This window comes from Perissodus microlepis, chromosome 15 (assembly GCF_051167445.1).
Source record: "Perissodus microlepis isolate ML-2025 ecotype Zambia chromosome 15, ASM5116744v1, whole genome shotgun sequence".
Classification (NCBI taxonomy): Eukaryota; Metazoa; Chordata; class Actinopteri; order Cichliformes; family Cichlidae; genus Perissodus; species Perissodus microlepis.
In genome coordinates this window covers 26895777-26917357 of record NC_140475.1, presented here as the reverse complement: position 1 = coordinate 26917357, position 21581 = coordinate 26895777, and the positions used below count along the sequence as shown (strand labels likewise).

Here is a 21581-nt window from a genome sequence, read left to right as displayed (position 1 = left end):
TCTGCAGAGTATTAGTATTAGTATGCTCAACAATGACTATAATGGCCACTGCCTGGAAAACAAAGGAGATTTTGACCCCTGTGAACATCATCTAAACACTCTTTTCGTTTTCATGAATACTCAGATTGTAATAACAATTTCAAAAAGGTGTACACGGCCCACTCAGTGATGAAGTAAGTCAACAAAGCGTGTTTGTGCCAGATTGCTTGGATGGATTAAGGTGTTAGGATCCCCCTCCCGTGATACCGTCTGGTTTTTTTTTTGTTGTCTTAGTTAGACAGAACTCCCAAGTGACTGAGTTTAATTCCCTCTTTCTCTGTGTCACTGTTGTGTCTCATCTGCTACTTCTATACTATCTACTATCTTTGCTTTCCTTGTTCTTTCTTATCTCTCTTCTTGCTTGTTCTGTGTCTCCATCAACCTCTCTGCCTCTCAACACAGGTACCCACAGCCAGTCAGCAGCCATTCAGCTGAAGGAACCCCAGGGTGGAAAAAGCCAGCGAGCAGAAGAGCACCTCCGAAGCCATCCCGGCACTCTCACCCCACCAAATTGGACTCCAGTTCTCCCAGCTCGTGAGGAACCAATGGACCATGAGTTGCAGAGGGGGCAACTGAATTCTGAACCAAACCCAGGGCCTAACAAGAGGGCAATGGAAGATTTGGGGACTGAAGAAATAGTCAAGGTTGAAACAAGCATAAGAAAGATTAATGGACAAGATAGCGCAGGTGGGGCCTCCAGCTCCTACAGGCCAACTCGCAGGGGATTCCCAAGACCAAGCGCCCATAATCACTTTGACATAAACGAGCACCTGCCCTGGATGATTGTACTGCTGCTGCTGCTGGTGCTGGTGGTGATCGTAGTGTGTAGTGTGAAGCAGAGCTCTCAGGTGTTGAAGAAGGGCCCAATGCAGGACCCGAGCAGCATCATGGAAAAGGCAATTCAAAAGAAACCACCTGCACCACTAACTCAAGCCCGAGAGAAGTGGATCTACTATTCCAACGGACAAGGTAAACCTACTGGATCTTTTGGTGTTGGAAACTGCTTTTCAACTGAGGTAGAAACACAGTTAGATCTTCAGAAGAGTCTCTAAGACTTTGAAATTGCACACATTCAATTATTTTGATAACTTGGGGTTTGGTGCTGAAGTTGTGGAACATAAAAATCTATCTCTATCATGTCTCTTAGTTCGAGGGGTTAGGGTTAGGAGTTAGGGTAATTCAGTTAAAATTCAGCGACATGGATGAATAAAGGGAGAATTAATCATTTGATGTGAATTTGGGGCTTCAAAGTTAATCTACTCCTAACCTTTAATGAAGTGACTGAAGAAACTACTAACATGACAAAGGGTCTTACCATGGCCATTGTGTTTTTTGTAAACTCAGCATTGTTTCTACTAAATGCTCTAAATCTGCAGCTCACAGGAGGCTGCAGACTCTTAGTTACTCAGTGCATATCTCAGGCTAACGTTATAGCGTGTGTGAGTTCTGCTTGTGAACTGCGTAGATCCCCGTACCGATTCCACCCTCCCCTCCACAGTTTCTTATTGCCACTCTCTGTAGCTACAGATTGAGATGTAGGGTTGAATGTTTTCTACAAGTAGAAAACATTCAACCCTACAGCACAGATCTTGATTTCACACTGACTCAGGACAAGAGACCCAGACTCAGGGAACATATCCTGACAGAGACACTCAAGTCTCAAGTAGAAATCTGTGTATGTGTGTATGCAACCTTGTCTGTGTGTGTGTTCTTTGATCAAGCTGAGACATCCGCTACCCTCTCTCTGCTCCCTCATTGACTGACCACAGAGAACTGGAATAATCTGGTTTCAGCTGCATCAGAGTTGTTGTTTGGTTGGCAAGGAACATTAGTAGGTCAATCTGGTCTCTTACAGAGTGACAAAGAGATATATGGAGAAAAGGAAATGAAGAGGGAACGTGAGATAGTGCTGGAGTTGTGTGTGTGTTGTTTGGAGGGGCTAAGGTTTGACACAGGAAGTGTTATACTGTTGCTGGCTAACCACATTGGGCTTTCCCTGCTGTTACCTAGCAGCCCTGATACTTAAGATGCCTGTTATAGAAAGGAAAGGTAGGCAGTTAGAGAAACACAAGTACATTTTATGAAACTATCAATTATCATTCAACTTTACAACTCCCAGCTTTACCAACATGGTAAATGTGATGGTCTTGAGTTGAGTCAAAGCATTTTTGGCTTATACAGTTACTTCTTTTTAATACTCTTGATTTTTTAAAATATAAAAATAGGTCTTTCTTTTAGAAGTTCATATATTGAACAAATGACTAATAGCAACAGTAGACTTATTAGATATATGAGCTAACTTTACAATTGTAGCAAATCCTTATTTATAGTGGGTGGACCTGAAATAACCATAACGGCAACCGCCTGGCGAAGTTGGAAACAAAATATTTAAATAAGGGCCAAAGTTTCAAAGATTGATGTAATCTCACAGCAAATCAAGATTCAGTATGCTTCAAAAACTGTTTTCTATAGTTCATTATGAGTGCAGGAAGCCCCACCCAGCTGCTAACCTTGCTTTTTGCGTTTAAGCGGGAGGAGTGAAAAGGCCACCTGAGTGGCTGGGAGTCCCAGTTTGATATAAATAAGGATTATTATGGTTACTATGGATCATGCAGGTCTACTTTAATGTAAAAGAAGTTAAATTATGAGCTCCTGTTTTGGAGCTTGTTTTGTCTCTGTTGGATGTGCAAATAAGCAGTTAATTGCTGAAGTTTGTCATGTTAACTTTATATGGTAATAATAGTTTTGTGTTTACAGCTTGTCCTGATTCTGCCAAGTGACAAAAGAAAATGAAGAAACAAAAAACCCCCAGTTAATTGTGCCTCATGTTGTTTTGTTTTATTTCAAATGGGTCTAAGATCAGATTATGTTTAACAGGAAATGATCTGGACTGTGTTACCGCCATGTTTCTCATTCCTGGATCTTGGAACCAAAAACCCTACTGGTGCTTAAACCGAACAAAACAAACATTGCCTTGACATGGCAATGTGAGTACATGTTAGTGTTCTTAAAAGAATGCTGACAGATAAACAGCACCTGCTAGAATAGATTGGTGTCATAATCTACAACAACAGGTGTCCCCGAGGACACAGTTCCTAAATGCACGACTATGGGCAAATCATTTGAAAAAAAAACTACTTGATGAAACTCATTAAACACATTAAAGTGAATAAAGTCTGGGTTTCAAATGAACCTGTTTAAATGATTCTGTGTTTTTGTGCATTATGTTTGTGTTCTCCTGATTAGATGAGTAATCCACTGCCCATGTGTATGCATTTAGGTGAAGATATATGTGTACACATGTAACCCCCAAATAGCCACTTTTCTCTGCTTTTTACTCTCTGGAACCTTACAACAAAACAGCTTCTTAATACTTCCAAGGTGTGTGGCTGGCTTTGCTTCAAGGTTGTAATGCCCCTTTACTGGGGCCGTTAAAGCATTTGTGCAATAAAGAGAAAAAGAAAGGGAAACGTCAAAGCACAGATCACACACATACAGTGTTTGGCATTTGGTCAGGGCTGGCAAGGAAGTAGTGAAATGTGCTACTTCTCCACAGCAGGGGTTGAATGGGGCTCTCCAGGGCTGCAGCCAAGATTTGTGTTATTGGGATCTGAGAAATATATTTATTTTCTGAAACAAAGGCCAGCAATTAAAATGAAATGAAGGTCAGTGAATATGCTGTGTTATTCCAACATCAAGTCACCTAGAAGTGTCTGAAATGACCTTTCAGATTGTGGTTTGAATTTACATAGTGATTAGACAAGTGTGCAGAAGTCAAAAAGAAGGCTTATAGTCTAACTTCTAGTACACATTCTACGCGGCAGTGTTTGTGAACACCTAAGAATATGAATGCCTGTAAGGCATAGCCCAAAGATTCATTCATTCATTGTATTAATTATTCCATTAAGACACAAATGACAGACTGAGATCAAGGAACTAAGATCCAACCAAGAAGATACATTTTGATTAACAGTTCCATGGATTTTATGCTTGATTCCTCTCTATTTGAAATGATCTGGAAAAGAGAGGTACATAAAGACTTGGCATTTTGGCTCAGTCACAGAGTCCTAGAGATCAGTCAGTGATCCACTGGGAACCACTGATTACCAGCTTCCAATAGCTGCTCTTAGTTGCTGTGAAGTTTCTAAAACCCAGTTCATGCAGGCCTAGAGATCAGTTGGCAACTATCTGGTAACAACTGGTTAGGAAAAATGCTGATTCTGCAACTGGTTGGTGAGTGGTTGCTGGCAGTCTCTAGCATGGCATTCAGAGTTGCAATGAAAAGCAGGTTGCTGCAGTGAATAGTAGTTTGCATGGAAAACACAAATTTGTCTGCAAATACTTGCAAACTACTTGCCAAGTTGTAGTGAAAGAGTGAGAAATGTGAAAAAAACTAGAAATGTTAACCTCCCAAGTAAATGCTTTGCTGTTTCACTACCACTTGGTAGAAAATTTCACTGGGCGACAGCCAGCGGCCTCCAGCCAACACTCGCCAATAGGGCTGGGGGATATATCGAGTTTTTAAATGGGACAATCGTGGCTCAAGAGTTGGCAGTTCGTCTTGAAATCGGAAGGTTGCCGGTGCGAGCCCCGGCTCCGACAATCTCGTTCATTATGTCGTTGGGCAAGACACTTGACCCGTTTCCTACTGGTGGTGATCAGAAGGCCCGGTGGCGCCAGTGTCCGGCAGCCTCGTTCTGTCAGTGCGCCCCAGGGCAGCTGAGGCTACAATGTAGCAAGCATTGTGCAGGTTAAAATGAATGAGCTCATATTAGGCAACTTAAATAAACTGCTACAAGCTACTCTTTCTAGAGTCTACGCCCTCTTCCTCCATCAGTGCATTTCCCAATAATTGCCACTTACGTACTGAACTGCTAACTGATTTGCTGAGATGAGAGTTGTCCCACCTGTCCCTAAAAAGTTATTAAACTATTAAAATTAGGAAGGATATTAACCTGTTGTTGTGCTGGGAATAAAACCTTTACAACGGCTATTTTGTGACTTTTGAGGTTATTTTTACCAGACTTGACTGGTGATCCTGTACAAGAAGTTATGTCCCATTGGATAGTATAACAGAATATATAATTTCAGAATATGTGGGGCCATCATGGCTCAAGAGTTGGCAGTTCGTCTTGTAATCAGAAGGTTGCCGGTTTGAGCCCCGGCTCCGACAGTCTTGGTCGTTGTGTCCTTGGGCAAGACACTTCACCCGTTTCCTATTGGTGGTGGTCAGAGGGCCCGGTGGCGCCAGTGTCTGGCAGCCTCGCCTCCAGCCAACACTCGCCAATAGGGCTGGGGCATATATCGAGTTTTTAAATGGGGCGATCGTAGCTCAAGAGTTGGCAGTTCGTCTTGAAATCGGAAGGTTGCCAGTGGGCCTCTGTCAGTGCGCCCCAGCGCAGCTGTGGCTACAATGTAGCTTGCCATCACCAGTGTGTGAATGTGTGGATGACTGAATGTGTAAAGCGCTTTGGGGTCCTTAGGGGCGAGTAAAGCGCTATACAAATACAGGCCATTTGCCATTTAAATATATATCGATATATTTTTATATGAGATGTGACAATATTGTTTATATCGATATAGTCTATGTTGCATTATGATTATACTTGTGGAGCCGCAAGTTTGCCTCTCTTTCGTCCACTTTTGTCTCTAAGCAACGCTACTCTGCCTCGCCTGTCTCCTTCACTGAACACAACTACCCCTCCCCCATCGCTTCACCTGCAGGCAATAACAAGATGGACACTACAACTATCAAAGAGGAGCTGGTCGGTAAAAAGAAAACATTTGAAAATTAGTAATTTAGAGATCCACGTTAGCGCAGTTAGGTCGTTAATGCGTTGACAAAGTCCAGCCCCACGCAAGGGGTGAGCCGCGATAACTCGTTAACTGCGTTAATGCAGTTATGGCCTTAATGTCATTTTAACAAGATTAACGCTGGCAGCACTAATTATTATTAGTATTATTTGGAGTGTCAGATGAGCAGCAGTGTATTCTGTAGAGAATGTTGAGAAAACGTCCCGACTAAAGGTTGGAGCACTACTAGTATTTTCACTATTTACAACAGCGCCATGAAGTGCAAAATGAAGAGTGTGTGAAACTGCGTCCTGTATCCCGGACCGCGAAGTCTCACAGCCTCCTGCACCGAAACAAACCACCTTACAAAACTCGTGTACCGTATTTTTCAGCTGTAAGCTTACACTAAAATCCTTTCATTTTCTCAAAAATGGACAGTGAGCCTTATGTATGAATTCTGGTTATGCTTACTGACCGCAAACTGATTTTATGTGGTACACGGCGCTCAGAAATCTGTCAAAAAATGTTTTATTACGACTTTGGCAAGCTACGAAGCCGCACTACTTAATGCATTGTCAAAGCAATATGGCTACCATAGTCAGGAGCCTCGCGGAGTAATACGTACTGTGCTTCAACGTAATATTGCACGGATTATTATCGTGTGTGTATAAGGACCACAAATGGCACCTGTTAAGAGACATGGTTACGAAGTGGATTTCAAACTCGAGGCTGTCAGTCATGCAGTAGAACATGGGAACAGAGCAGCTGCAAAATCTGTCAGTCTTTGTTATTATGCTCAGCGTCTTTTTAATTTACATTTTGAATGCACAATTGTGAGCTTTTTGTTATGCACAAAAACAACATTGTTTTATTTTATATATGGAGCATTATTATTTAATAAATGCTGATAATTTATTTCTGAGTAATTTTTTCATGTACATCTACGTTGTATGTTAATAAAAGTGTCTGTGTGAGATCTGAGACACAGCTTTGACTAAGAACTCTTTTTGTTCTTACTTTATGGCAAAAAAAACCTTCTTCAATATATATCTTCTTCGAGATATATATTGTATATCGCCATCCAGCTAAAGAATATCAAGATATGAATTTTGGGCCATATCGCCTAGCCCTACTCACTAACTAGTTAGAAGATAAATTTTTTTCTCTAGTTACCAGATGTTGCCAGGGGGTTGCCAACTGATCAGTTGCTGTGTGTCACTGAGCCAAAGGCTACAATGTTGCTAGATATGTAAGCATCTGTTAGCTTTAAATATAATGACTAATAGCCCTCCTGTTGTGTGCACTCCAACCCCCCTTACTTTAGTGTTCTGGTCACCATTGACCAGTCTGTTTTAACAGTTCTCAAATTAAAAATTCAAAAATTCAGTGGCTGGGTCACTGGGTCGTTCAGTCGGTTGTTCAGTGGTCATTCAGTGGGCCATTCAGTGGGTGGTTCAGTAGATCGTAAAGTGGGTCTTTTATTTTGTCATTCAGGTAGTCAGAGGCCAAAGGGGTTGGGGGGTGGATTCCCATTCATTTTCTATGATGGTCGGGAACACCACAGATGTAACAAAGTTGATTAAAACACTCAAAATTCAACGAAAGAGGTGCTCATCACTTATATATGTTCAAGTGCATAGTGTGGAGGATGTCATAAGGCCTCGAGGCAATGGGACATTTTTTAATTTGTAAATTGGTAAGATTTGACCTGAGCACGACAGGAAAGACAGTGAAGTTCCGACTTTATAAGAATTACAGTGCAATGTTGATGTTTCAAAGAGAAATCTTTGTGTTAGTTCTCAGTTTGATCTGGAAAGAGCTGTTTCGATACAGCTTCACTGTTCCATCTGTGCCAGGTAAAGCATCATAGCATTTCAGCAAGTGGATAGTGCTACAACTTAAAACTGCGACTCCGTTCTTACCACTTGGACAGGTTGCAGTTGCCTGGCTAACAGCTTTCATGGTTGAAACCCTGCCTTTGCAACTGCTTTTTCTCTATTGTCAACAGATTGTCAAGACATCCATCTATTTGTTGTGGTTGTAGATGTTGTTGTGCGAACCACCAGTTGGCTAATACATGACTTTAGCGTTTCTGTTTGTGATGCAAATGCATACAGAAGGTATAGTTCTTGGAAAATTCGACAGTGATCACGTAACCTAGGGGAGTCCCTAGAACTCTTTGGACCGAAAAGTGTTTTTTGACACTGCATAATGAAACTGATATGTGTTCCTTTAATCGCTTGTGTTTGAGTATGTAATAATGTGAAGTGATGTGATTATGTTTCTCATTCAAGGTTTGTTGCATTATCAAAACTGCTCTTTCCAATCAGTCCAAAACAGCTGTGACATTTTGTGTATGCAGTTTTTAGTGATGGCTTACAAAGATGGAAAAACACATTGTGTTCCTGTAAGATGACATCAAATAAAGGCAGGCTGCACTTAGTGTGGTTACCAGCCATATTATTTACAACCTATATTTCCAAAGTAAGCTGCACACTGTTGAGGAAAACATGAAGGAAAACAACATTCTAACTACCCACCATCCTTCCTCAATAAACATCCACACTGTTAATAATGCCAGGTTCCACATCCAAGCCCAGTGGGGAGTCGTGTTAGAATATACTTTGTGCTGTAACAGGGTGGGCTGGGGTAGCCTGCTCTCTGTTCAGCCTGGGATTGATTGTGGAGTAGAGTTTGAGGGGTTTGTTGCCTGGTTAGAGGTACACAGTTCCTGTTGCACTCCCACACAGCCACATAAACAATTCACTAATTTATTGTTTTGTGTTCCTAAATTGGAATGAACGTGAGAGGACTATCTGATGTGATTAATTCAACAAAATGGTATTTGTAAAGATGTTGACGCACAAAGCACCCTGCTTCCCATCATGCTACGGTACAGAGGTGAGACCACCTGTTGGATCTAGTGTTTGTTTTCCCCAATTTCCCAATTCTCAGTTGGGTTTTAAGGAGTTTCCTGGACGATGTTCTGTAGCAATATTATCAGTAATTGGGTCTGCATGTCCATATTACTGAGAACTCTTAATATTCTTGAATTCTAAAATTTTAAGTGTTAACTGCTTAGATTATGCGTTTATGCTAATAAGTCTCAGAAGTGGTGTCACTGGCATTGCAATCAGGTCAAAATATTCATTATGTCCAAAATCATGCACAAGTCAAGAATATACTTTTATGTTGTTTCTATGGCTCTCTTGTCGGAGGATTTATTGTGAATGCGACGTTCTGGGAACACCTAGAAGATATTACTTTAAACAAACATTCAGGTAAACTCAAGGATGAACTGATTTGATTTTCTTGGTCAAAAAGTCAGTGTCACGGTTATGAAATAGAATACAGGGTGGGCCATTTATATGGTTACACCGTAATAAAATGGGAATGGTTGGTGATATTAAAGTCCTGTTTGTGGCACATTAGTATATGTGAGGGGGCAAACTCCTCAAGATGAGTGGTGACCATGGTGGCCATTTAGAAGTCAGCCATCTTGGATACAACTTTTGTTTTTTCAATAGGAAGAGGGCCATGTGACACATCAAAGTTATTGGTAATGTCACAAGAAAAACAATGGTGTGCTTGGTTTCAACGTAACTCTATTCTTTAATGAGTTATTTACAAGTTTCTGACCACTTATAAAATGTGTTCAATGTGCTGTCCATTGTGTTGGATTGTCAATGCAACCCTCTTCTCCCACTCTTCACACACTGATAGCAACACCGCAGGAGAAATGCCAGCACAGGCATCCAGTATACGTAGTTTCAGGTGCTGCACAGCTCGTATCTTCACACCATAGATAATTGCCTTCAGATGAACCCAAAGATAAAAGTCTAAGGGGGTCAGATTTGGAGACCTTGGGGGCCATTCAACTGGCCCACGATGACCAATCCACTTTCCAGGAAACTATTCATCTAGGAATGCTCGGACCTGGCACCCATAATGTGGTGGTGCACCATCTTGCTGGAAAAACTCAGCGAACGTGCCAGCTTCAGTGCATAAAGAGGGAAACACATCATCATGTAGCAATTTCAAATATCCAGTGGCCTTGAGGTTTCCATTGATGAAGAATGGACCCACTATCGTTGTACCCCATATACCACACCAAACCATCACTTTTGTTGTTCCAACAGTCTTGGAGGGATCCAGCCAGTGTGGGTTAGTGTCAGACCAATAGCGGTGGTTTTGTTTGTTAACTTCACCATTCACATAAAAGTTTGCCTCATCACTGAACAAAATCTTCTGCGTGAACTGAGGGTCCTGTTCCAATTTTTGTTGTGCCCATTCTGCAAATTCTGTGCGCCGATCTGGGTCATCCTCGTTGAGATGCTGCAGTAACTGGAGTTTGTAAGAGTGCCATTTGTGAGTAGCTAATATCCGCCGAAGGGATGTTTGACTAATGCCACTCTCCAGTGACATGCGGTTAGTGCTACGCTGTGGGCTTTTGCTGAATGAAGCTAGGACAGCCACTGATGTTTCTTCATTAGTGACAGTTTTCTTGCGTCCACATTTTGGCAAATCTATTACTGAACCAGTTTCACGAAACTTAGCTAGCAGTTTGCTAACTGTAGCATGGGAGATAGGTGGTCTTGTAGGGTGTCTTGCATTGAAATCTGCTGCAATGACCCGGTTACTGCGTTCACCAGATATCAACACAATTTCAATCCGCTCCTCACGTGTTAACCTCTTCGATATGTCAATGGCTGTGAACAAAGAGAAACTTGTAAATAACTCATGAAAGAATAAGGTTACGTTGAAACCAAGCACACCGTTGTTTTTCTTGTGACATTACCAATAAGTTTGATGTCACATGGCCCTTTTCCTATTGAAAAAATGAAAGTTGTATGCAAGATGGTCGACTTCTAAATGGCCACCATGGTCACCACCCATCATGAGGAGTTTGCCGCCTCACATATACTAATGTTCCACAAACAGGACTTTAATATCACCAACCATTCCCATTTTATCACGGTGTATCCATATAAATGGCCCACCCTGTAGAATAGAATAGAATAGAATAGAACAGAACGCCTTTATTGTCACTATACAGATGTACAGTGAAATACGGAGCATCTCCTACGCAGTGCAAACGTGTGTGTGTGTAAGGGGGGGGGGGGGGGGTGCACAATTCTGCAGCACTATATATATATGAACAGTATTTAGACAAAAAAATATATCAACTGTGAACACCATGCTGCCAACTTCAGGACTTCCTCTCTGTAGACTGCCTTGTCCCCCATTTGAGATGAGTCCGACTACCGTAGTATCATCAGGAAATTTGATGATGTTGTGGGTCGAACTGCATTTGCGGTATTGAGAGAATACAGGAGGGGGCTCAGCACACAGCCCTTTGGGGAGCAGGTGCACAGTGAGCATGAGTCTTACAGTCTGGGCCAGTTTGTAAGAAAGTCCTTTATCCAGGCACGTGTGAGAGGGGGGAGGCCAAGAGTGACCAGTTTAGTGATGAGGATGTCCAGGATGATTGTAATGAAAGCTGAGCTGTAGTCCACAAAGAGCATTTGGACGTAGCTTTGCCGCTGTTGTAGGTGGCCCAGCACAGAGTGGAGGTCTATGGTGATGGTGTTTTCTGTGGATCTGTTCACGCGGTATGCAAACTGGTAGGGGCCAAAGTCTGGGAGGAGGTAGTCCTTGATGTGTTGAAGGACTAGTTTCTCGAAGCATTTCATGATTGTGTGTACCCTGGGTGTGAGGGCCACAGGGCAGTAATCGTTCAGGCTAGTGATGGGAGACTTCATCGGCACTGGGATGATTGTGGCTGACTTTAGACAGGATGGGATGGTTGCCTGATCCAGTGAGAGGTTGAAGGGTCTGGTGGGTACATGCTCTTAGCACCTTGCCAGGTACTCCATCTGGACTGGCAGCCTTCCTGGGGTTCACTGCTAGGAACACGTCTGACATCATGTTCTGTTACAGTGACTGGAGAGCGGTGCAGGAAATAGGTAAGGATGGGAGCAGAGCTGAAGTAGATGAGTGCTGCTGTTGTGGTGTTTCAAAGTGGGGAAAGAAGCCGTTTATTTCCTCTGCAAGCTGGACACTCAGATTTTCTGTCTTCGCAGTGCAGCCTTGTGGTTTATGATGTCTTGTATACCCTGCTACACGTCACATGTGTGTTGTTGCTGGACATGTGGAACACTATGCTTTTTTTGTGGTCTGTCTTGGCTTTTTTGATTCCCCTTTTCAGATCAGGTCAGGCAACCCTGTACAGAGCTCTGTACATGTTGTATATGTCTGTATATGTTTTTTATATTTTGTTAAACAGACATTACAGAATGCCTGGAGGGAGTTGAATTATGGTCAGCACAAACACCCATTCAGACTTTAGGATAAAATGACCAAGGTTTAGGTCACGATAAGAGCAGTGTCTTGAGTTAATTTCTTCTGAGTTGGCACTGAAGTTAACTTGAACTCAAGGATAAACTGATTAGAATTTGTTGTTTAAAGGTCAGTTTCACTGTGACCTCTATGAATTATTCATTAAATTTTATACAAATATCCAACAGGATAAAATGGAGAAACGATGATATTTTAATCTTGTTGTATTTCCTGTTCCAGGGTCCTTAAACACTACAGTTGTCATTCACTATAACATGGTTCATCTCATGCCATGTCTTCTGAACAGTACAGAATGCGTTCAGCTTGTCAAATTTACATAAATTTTCGATCGCTAGAAGTGTAACTCTGAAGTGCTGTGCTGTATGTTTGTAAGGTTTCTCCATAATAAACATAACAATGTTGTGATGAAACGGTTTGCACTGCCTTGCCTTTGGTTTCATTCTATAATACTGGACTTATTTTTCTACAAAGGTTTGAACTTTGAAAGTGTTTAAACAAGAGAGAAAAGTATGAAAATGTTCATGCCTATCTGAGAAAAGCGTATAGTGTGTAGTGAGGGGTTTTACAGCCTTAAAACATCTATAATAATTGTAAAAAATGAAGTTGGCTACTGAGGAGATTTCACCTATCCCGGGTTATTTTTGGAACGTAACTCCCGTGACAAATGAGAGACCACTGTACTTCTATTGTCAGTTATCAGTTATTATCAAGTTGGTTTTAACAGTAACTCATTTTTTTAAAAAATCTGACTCAATAGCAAAGATTTATACATTAGTAAGATTTTGTAATTATGCATACAACAGTTTTGAACTTTCAGTGATTTAGAACACAACATTTAAAACAAATCTCTCACAACTGTTAATCAGTGCTTTTGACCAATGGAGGAAGAGAAATAGGTAAAACAACCCCTTCCAACCTTCCATCCATTCATGCAAAAGTAAAATACTTACTTAACCCTGTGAAGTCATCAGTGATGACACTAAACTTTAACTCTGTGGTATCAGAATACAAATTCACAGATTTTTCCACCAAGGTCATGATAATTATGGGACATAGAAAGCAATCATGCCTTTTGCAAAGTGCACTGGCTGTAGCTCAGGAGGTAGAGCAGGTCATCTGCTCATTGGAAAGTTGCTAGTTTGATCCCTGGCTCCTCCAGTCTGCATACCAAATATCTTTGGGCAAAATACTAACCCCAAATTTCTGTCTGATGAGTCCATCAGACTATGAATGTGTGTGAATGCTAGATAGAAGAGCACCAAGGTCGAAAACGCATAGAAAAAAGTGTTTGTATGAATGGTTGTGAATGAAGAAAGTTGCATAAAGTCCTCTGAGGGCTCAGGTAGACAAGATAAAATCCTCTATCCAAAATATAGAGTACATGTAAACGCATCTGCCAACTGAAATAGTAAATCACGAGACCTATGTAGGTCATTTAAATGTGTCCAGCTAGCTTTGGCAGTGAGGCGTGCAGAGCAGGGGGATTTCTTGTCTGTTGTTGTGTTTTATGGCCAGCGATGTGGATGAGAGTCGACAGTCTCCCAGCCCAGAAGGCTAGCACACAAGGTCCTCTGGGTGACTCCAGCATTCGTGTGAGTGTATTAATCTAGAGTGTAATAGGGGATTGAGTGTGTGTATGTATTTATATATGTTTCCATGTGTGCACTCTTTCAGTCATGAGTTGTAAAGCCTTTTGGACTGGGGGAAGCTTGTAAAATGAGGTCAAATGAAACTGATCTGGTCACTTCTTTATTGGGTTAGTTTAGAGTTAGGGCTCCGATTTCAGCTTAGATTTAGCTTCATACGTTTGGGTAAGGAAAGGGTTCAAGATTTCAGATGGAAAATTAGAGTAAGATTTTTCTCTGCAAACGTGTACAGACTTCACATGTCTGTGTATACCTGCTTTTTGGCTTGAGTGTTCTTGCATCTTTGTGTGTATACATTTATGTGCACGTGAGTGTGTGTATGTAGATGCTAAGCCTTCAAGTACTATCGCTGGCTAAAATCCTTTTAATCTCTCAGCTCCAGTCTCTCTAAATAATCCCAGATTTATTCACTTTACTATTAATCAGAGATCAAATTGATGCTTATTGAAAGTGGAAGAATTAATCCTTTTTTGATGCTGTGTTAATGTAGTACAAGAAGCTTCTGTAATACGGTTTTGCTGTTGACAATCCATCTTTCTCCTGCACCTTTTTTCCATTGATTATTATGCAATTTGACAAACATAATTATCGCTGGAGATTCCAGTAGTCATCAGTCCCGCACTTCACTGGTCAAACTCGCCTGCCATTCTGCTGACATAATAAAACAACAGATGGCATTTTAATAGCTAATCAACTGTAATTTTTAATCAAATGGATACAAAAGGACAACTATAACAACTTGTAGATAGATGTAGAACAAAATCAACTCAAAACATATCATTTATAGACCTCTTCCTACTGTCCTTAATTTAAATAAATAAATAAAATGCAGAAAACTACCTGAATGCAGTTATTGCTTCTCTGACAGCCTGGTGCAAAGTATTTACCTTGAGAAAATCAGAATGATTATGTTTGTTGAACTGACTGCAAATAGCAGACCTCATGGTTGCAGTGTGTCTGTAATCTATCTGTACTCATGTAAGACTGCAATTATTTGGAAACTTTTGAGAATATGCCTGAGAGTGGTTGCACTCTGTCTTTGGAGATCTCATACCAGGCGACTGGTGTACCTTGCGATCGAATACAGTCATGCAGATGTTGAGGGTTTTGCATGTCATACCTCTGGGTGTCCAGTTGGTTTCTGCAATAATTTGCAATTAATGCAATTATGTAAAGAAATGTTGTTTATTTTAACTGTAAGGTGTGACCATACATGCCAACCCTTTTTCATTGCCCCTCCCGAAAATCTCCCTGAGCCACCATTCTCCCGAATTTCTCCCGATTTTCCACCCGGACAACAAAGTTGAAAAACCATATCCCAGAATTCATAGCACGGCCCAGCCAATTCAGGTTTCCAACAATGGCCGCAGCTACTTAGTTTTAATATTACTCTTATTACTCTTTCTGGGTTGCAAAAAAAACTTTTAACATATTTTCAGGTGATAATGTAGCTGTGTAAACTTCAAATTTCTGAACAGCGAACTCCCGGCACATCATTTTTAAACCTCTGCAGCATCAGCATGCCTTTGCCGTTTTAAGGCCCAGGGAAACGAGCCTGCAAGCGCTCTGTAGCGGTCACTGGTGATAAGGAAAGGCTACTCCTCATAGAGGACTTACGCTCGGGCACACATTTTTTGGTTGACTCCAGCTCCCTCGGGAACTCAGAGTGCCGGCAGGCTAGTTTCCCTGGGCCTTAAAACTGCAAAGACAGCACGGCGCTATCATGCTGCTGATAAAACACAGCCCTTTTCCGCGGTGCTGCCGTGCCGCGATCCCAGCCACCATTGATGAGTTGGAGGCCCCAAGGAGGATTGGTGGGGGCGGGGGAGATGCTGTTGGTGGGTCGGGAACTATCGCCTGGACGCCAAAGCTCCTGGTAGCCAGGAGAATGTAATCTGCTTCTTCTGTGAGTGAGCAGTAATCCTTCGTGGCCAGCAGCGGGGGGTTGGCGAGGCCAGCTCGCACCAGCAACTGTTGGAGGAAGACGGGTGAAGAGTGAAGAGGAATCCATTCCAAGCAAGGACATGAGCTCGAGAGCAGTACCATCACCCAGGCCTAAGAGAGAGGAGTTTCTTGGCCCGTTCTGCATCGGAGAGGGACTAGTGCCGAAGCAGCAGCGCCTTGCAAGTGCTGTATTTCCCTTGGGTGGGGGTATATCGGGGGAGGGTCATCACACGGTTGGTGGACAGCAGATCCAGCGAAGACACCACATGATGCTATTTCATGTCGTCGGCTGAAATGCCACGAAGAGCAACCTGAACTTCGACGTGCACGAACCACGAAGGAGGGTCGTGAATCCAAAAATCTGGCAGCTTAACCAGCACAGCAACCATAGCAAAAATTTAAATTTACAGCTCTGCTATCACTTCAGACATAAATGAAGACAGAAAACTAAACAGCAGTGGTGTTTGTAGAGTTACTGAAGTTGGGCTAGCTGGTATATAATGATGTGCTGCATGGTGGCTAGCTACACAGCTGAATGCTGTAAACGAACCAAACTTCAGTCAGGAGAACAACTGAGATAATCCATCCACAATACGAGGTTAGTCATTAATATACTGCTACATGGGTATGTAGTTACAGCGTGTGGGTTAAAAAACTGAGCTTTAAAATGAACAGTGGTAATGAAAACCGAGATAGGCCGACAGTTATCACTGACTGTTTTTAGGGGCTTGTTCAGATTAAATAGAACAAAATACAAAGCATTAAAACATGTAAAAAACACAACAGCCTTAACAAATGCAGAGTAGTTTGGACCTGGAAGCAGGGTTCATCAGGTCATCACTTAAAGACCGGATATCCCACCTGCTGTGAATGTTTTAATCCAATACACTTGTTATTATTATCACTTGTCACATCCTGTTTTTGACAGTAAAAATAAATAACATTCATATAAGAAATAAAATTGTCTGTGTAAACTATATAAACTGAGCAAAATGGCGCCACGGATGGCAGCCTCTGTACTGCGCTCTCTCGCACTTTTCTTTTTTTTTGTTTATTTTCTGCACTTTTGGTCACTCAGACAACATCACTTTCTCCAGAGATCAACTGCTAAACATCAGGCAGCCGTCTCAAAATAGTTCTTATCCATTTTTCATAAACCCGTAAAGTTGTTTGGAGATTTTAGTCGGAGGCGCAGTGGCTCTCTGTGGCTCCCAGAAGAGACACAGACGGGGGACTCGTGCTGGTGAAACTACGTCGGCGAAGATTCCACACGTCACTCCCCAAATGCATCTTGCGAATCTCCGCTCTCTTCCAAACAAAGTCGATGAATTACTGCTTTTAGACCGGACTAACAAGGACTTTGCACGCTCTGCTTCCCTCTGCTTCACTGAATCCTGGCTCATTGAGTGAATCCCAGACGCTGTCTTATATCTGCCAGGTTTCCAACTTCACCGGGCGGACCGCGGAATGGAGCTTTCAGGGGAAAAAAAGGGTGGCGGAGTCTGCTTCTGCATTAACAAAGGTTGGAGTACTGATGTCACAGTGTTACAGGAATACTGCAGCCCAAACCTGGAAACTTTTTTTCATCAACTGCAAACCTTTTTATTCACCGCGGGAGATTTCTTAATTCATGCTGGTCGGAGTTTACATCCCTCCTCAGGCTAACGCAAACAACGCACTGTGCGAGCTGGCTGACCAGATTACCACCCTGGAAAGGAAATTCCCGGATTCCTTTACAATTGTCTTAGAGGGTTTTAACAGAGCAAGCCTAAACCATGAACTTCCTAAATACAGACAGCATATAGACTGCCCCACCAGGGACAACATCACACTGAATCACTGTTACACCACTTTAAAAGATGCCTATCGCTCTGTCCTCCGGGCAGCTTTGGGAGATTCTGATCACTGCCTGGTCCATCTTATTCCAGTTTATAGGTAACAACTCAAACGTGCCAAGCCTGTAGTCAAAACTGTGAAGAAGTGGACTAACGCAGCAAAGCAGGAACTGCAGAACTGTTTTGACTGCACTGATTGGACTGCTTTTGAAGCTGCATCTGAGAACCTGGATGAGCTGACGGACACTGTGACATCATACATCAGTTTTTGTGAATATGTGTGTGCCAACCAAGACCTTTTGCACGTATAACAACAATAAACCATGGTTCACTCCTAAACGCCAACATCTTCATAAGGCCAGGGAGGACGCCTACAGAAGTGGTAATAGGGCCCTGTACAAGCAGGCCAGGAACACACTGATCAAGGAGATTGTTGTGGAAAATTTAACAATAACCTGCAACACACCCAGTGAGCTTGATTTGAAGTGGGTTTAATAAACACATTCCAATGTGGAGAGAGCATCCCAGTGAAACCCTAGGACCATCTCTGAATTTTGGCCACCGCCCTTACATCTTAAATACAGAGACACAGACAAAGAACATTCCACAAACTCTTATATGTTGGCCCCTCTTCACAGAGAGAATTATGACCTTGTTTTCTGCTTGGCCATTACCTAAGGATTTACATCCCTGATAAGGAGAAGGAGTCCCACTATCTGTTCAACGTCTCCCATTACAATGGCCTCACTGTGTAAACATTTCACATGCATGCAAGCTGGTGACAGGAGTGCTCTTACTATAGTAAAGTGAGAAAGTGATATTACTGTAACTAATGTGATATGATTAAATATGTGATTAATACATGAGAAAAGAAATCTGCCACCACAAGATCAAAGTAGCTAAAAGGATCTACTCCCAGAAGCTCAATGAACAGCTCTCAGCCAACGACCCTGCATCAGTGTGGTAGGGCCTGCGGGAAATCACCAGCTACAGACGCCCCCCACCCACTGTTGAAGCAAACAAAGACCTGGCCAACGGGTTAAATATATTCTACTGCAGGTTTGAGACAGACAGACTCTCACCCCTCACACTCCCCTCCCGAGAGACATTGTTTCAGACATTGACCCCTAACACACCTCTCCCCCCTCACCCTCCTCAATCCAGACTCAACAAGCTGCTTCAAACGCTCCACCATCATCCCTTTCCCCAAGAAACCCACCATTACAGGACTGAAAGATTACAGACCTGTTGCCTTGACGTCTGTGGTCATGAAATCCTTTGAACGACTGGTGTTAGCTCATTTGAAGGACACCAGTTGGACCCCCTGCAGTTTGCCTACCGGGAAAACAGTGAACATGGGGCTGCATTACATCCTGCAACACCTCGACTGCTCAGGACCTTATGCCAGGGTCCTGTTTGTGGATTTTAGTTCGGCTTTTAACACCAATGTGCCTGAACTTTTCTCCTCCAAACTCTCCCAGCTCAGCGTGTCACCAGCTACCTGTCAGTGGATCACCAGCTTCCTGACAGACAGGAGGCTGTCAGGAGTGAGGCTGGGGGAGATCACCTCTAAAACTCAGTCCCTCAGTATTGGTGCCCCTCAAGGTTGTGTCCTCTCACCACTGTTGTTCTCCCTCTACACTAAAGACTGCACCTCCAAGAACTCGGCTGTTAAACTCCTAAAGTTTGCAGATGACACCACCATCATTGGCCTGATTCAGGATGGTGATGAGCCTGCATACCGGCAGGAAGTTGAGCGGCTGGTAATCTGGTGCAGTCAGCACAATCTGGAGCTGAACAAGCTTAAGACTGTAGAGATGACAGTAGACTACAGGAGACATCCCTCAACAATGCTCCCCCTCACTATATCAGACAGCCCGGTGTCGACTGTGGAGATCTTCAAGTTCCTGGGTACCACCATCTCCCAGGACCTGAAGTGGGAGACCAACATCAACTCCATCCTCAAAAAGACCCAGCAGAGGATGTACTTCCTGAGACAACTGGGGGAAGTACAGTCTTCCACAGGAGCTGCTAGTCCAGTTCTACACTACAGTCATTGAGTCTGTCCTGTCCTCCTCCATTGCAGTCTGGTATGGAGCAACCACTAAACAGGACAATCGCAGACTGCAGTGGATTGTACGGGCAGCAGAAATGTTCATCGGGGCCCCCTGCCCTCCATCCAGGACCTGTACCTCTCAAGAACCAGGAAATGCGCAGGGAAAATCTTCACAGACCCCTCACAGCCTGGACACAGACTTTTTGACCTGCTGCCCTCTGGCAGACGGTATAGAAGCCTGCAGACCAGGACCACCCGACATGGGCACAGTTTCTTTCCTCTCGCCATCTCCCTCCTAAACAGTTGAACTGTCACACTGCTCCCACTGCCAGACTGCAACTGCACCTTATGGACATTCTGTGGTATTCATTTGACATTTAACTAGGTTGTAACTGGAAGGTGTGACATTAAAACTACATCTGGTAAAAACCTGTACAAGTGCACACACACAGACACAAAACAAACACACACACATGTCAAACAAAACAAGGGAGTTACTGTATATTTACCCTACAAACAGATGAAGCAGTGTTTAAGTTTCACTGAAAAGTCACATAAGAGTCAGTGAAAATAGAGCAGAGAGAGTCTGAAGAGGCAGCAGTGTGTGTCTGAAGGAGATTGTGAAGTACAATGTGACGCCTAAGGCTATTCGGGAGAATTTACTGATACACACTTATGATTCATGGGAGATTGCTTCAGGAATGACAGCTGTCAGTGCAGCTGTGACTGGTTGATGTATTAGTTGGTATTCGTTGATGACTAAATCTGTCACAGCCATTTCTGTTTCTCTAAAAACTACAGCTGTTATAGGCTGACGAATCAGCACCCATAAATGCAGAGTTTAAATGATTCTATGAAGATTTGTATAAAACTGAGCAAGGGGCTGACAGTACTGCTGCAAAAAGATTCGTAGCATTAAAACATGTAAAAAACACAACAGCCTTACTAAATGCCGAGTAACCCTTCCCAAATCACATAATGAGGACAAAGAACTGCTTGATGCAGATATATGTGAGATGGAGGTACTCTGCGTCAACTGTTTACAAAATAATAAGACCCCTGGACCAGACCGATTCTCAGTCGATTATTATAAGGTTTTCTCAAATAAATTACTGACCCCAGTCACGAATATGATTATAGAAGCTTTAGAAAATAATAAATTACCAGACTGATTGGAAATCACAACAATCACATTACTCCCAAAACCGGGCAAGGACAAACACAGATGTTACTCTTACACACCCCTCAGCCTCTTAAATGCAGATTATAAGATATTATCCAAAATAATTGCACTTAGATTGGAAGACATGCCTAAGATAATACACGCTGACCAAACAGGCTTCATTAAAAACAGGCATGGAGCAGATAATGTACGACGTTTCCTCCATATATTGAATACTGCTCAAAAAAATCAAAACCCCCTGCTAATAATTTCTATGGATGCAAATAAAGCATTTGACAGGATTGAGCCAAACTTTCTATTTCAAATGTTGGAGGCTATGGTCTTTGGAGAGAAGTTCACCCGGTATAATATCTGCCATGTTCCTGAGTCTGACGACTCAGTGTTTTGTGCCCGTATATTATTCTATGTTCTTGCTTATTAGGGACCGAGCACTGAGAGTGCGAAGGCCCTATTGTATCTGCTCTGTTTATTATTTTTATTATTAGGGCCCGAGCACTAAAAGTGCGAAGGCCCTATTGTATCTGCTCTGTTTATTAGGGCCCGAGCACTAAAAGTGCGAAGGCCCTATTGTATCTGCTCCGTTTCTTCTTCTTATTATTATTCAGGCAAAATAAGGGCCTTTTTGAGGGCCTAAACATGCTCAAAAACTCATGAAATTTTGCACACGCGTCAGGTCTGGTGAAAAATTTTGTATTTTAATGGTTTTACATATGAGCACTGGGAAA

The 21581-nt window shown here is 42.6% G+C and overlaps 1 protein-coding gene across 2 annotated transcripts in view; it reads left to right on the top strand.

Moving 5' to 3' along the window:
* The window catches only part of tnfrsf21 (tumor necrosis factor receptor superfamily, member 21), a 134006-nt gene that overhangs the window by 23108 nt on the left and 89317 nt on the right, over positions 1-21581 (top strand). For both annotated transcript variants that reach the window (XM_084952157.1, XM_084952158.1), the window contains exon 3: positions 442-1008. In XM_084952157.1, the coding sequence (XP_084808283.1) occupies positions 442-1008 (567 nt within the window). The remainder of the gene's footprint in view (positions 1-441; positions 1009-21581) is intronic.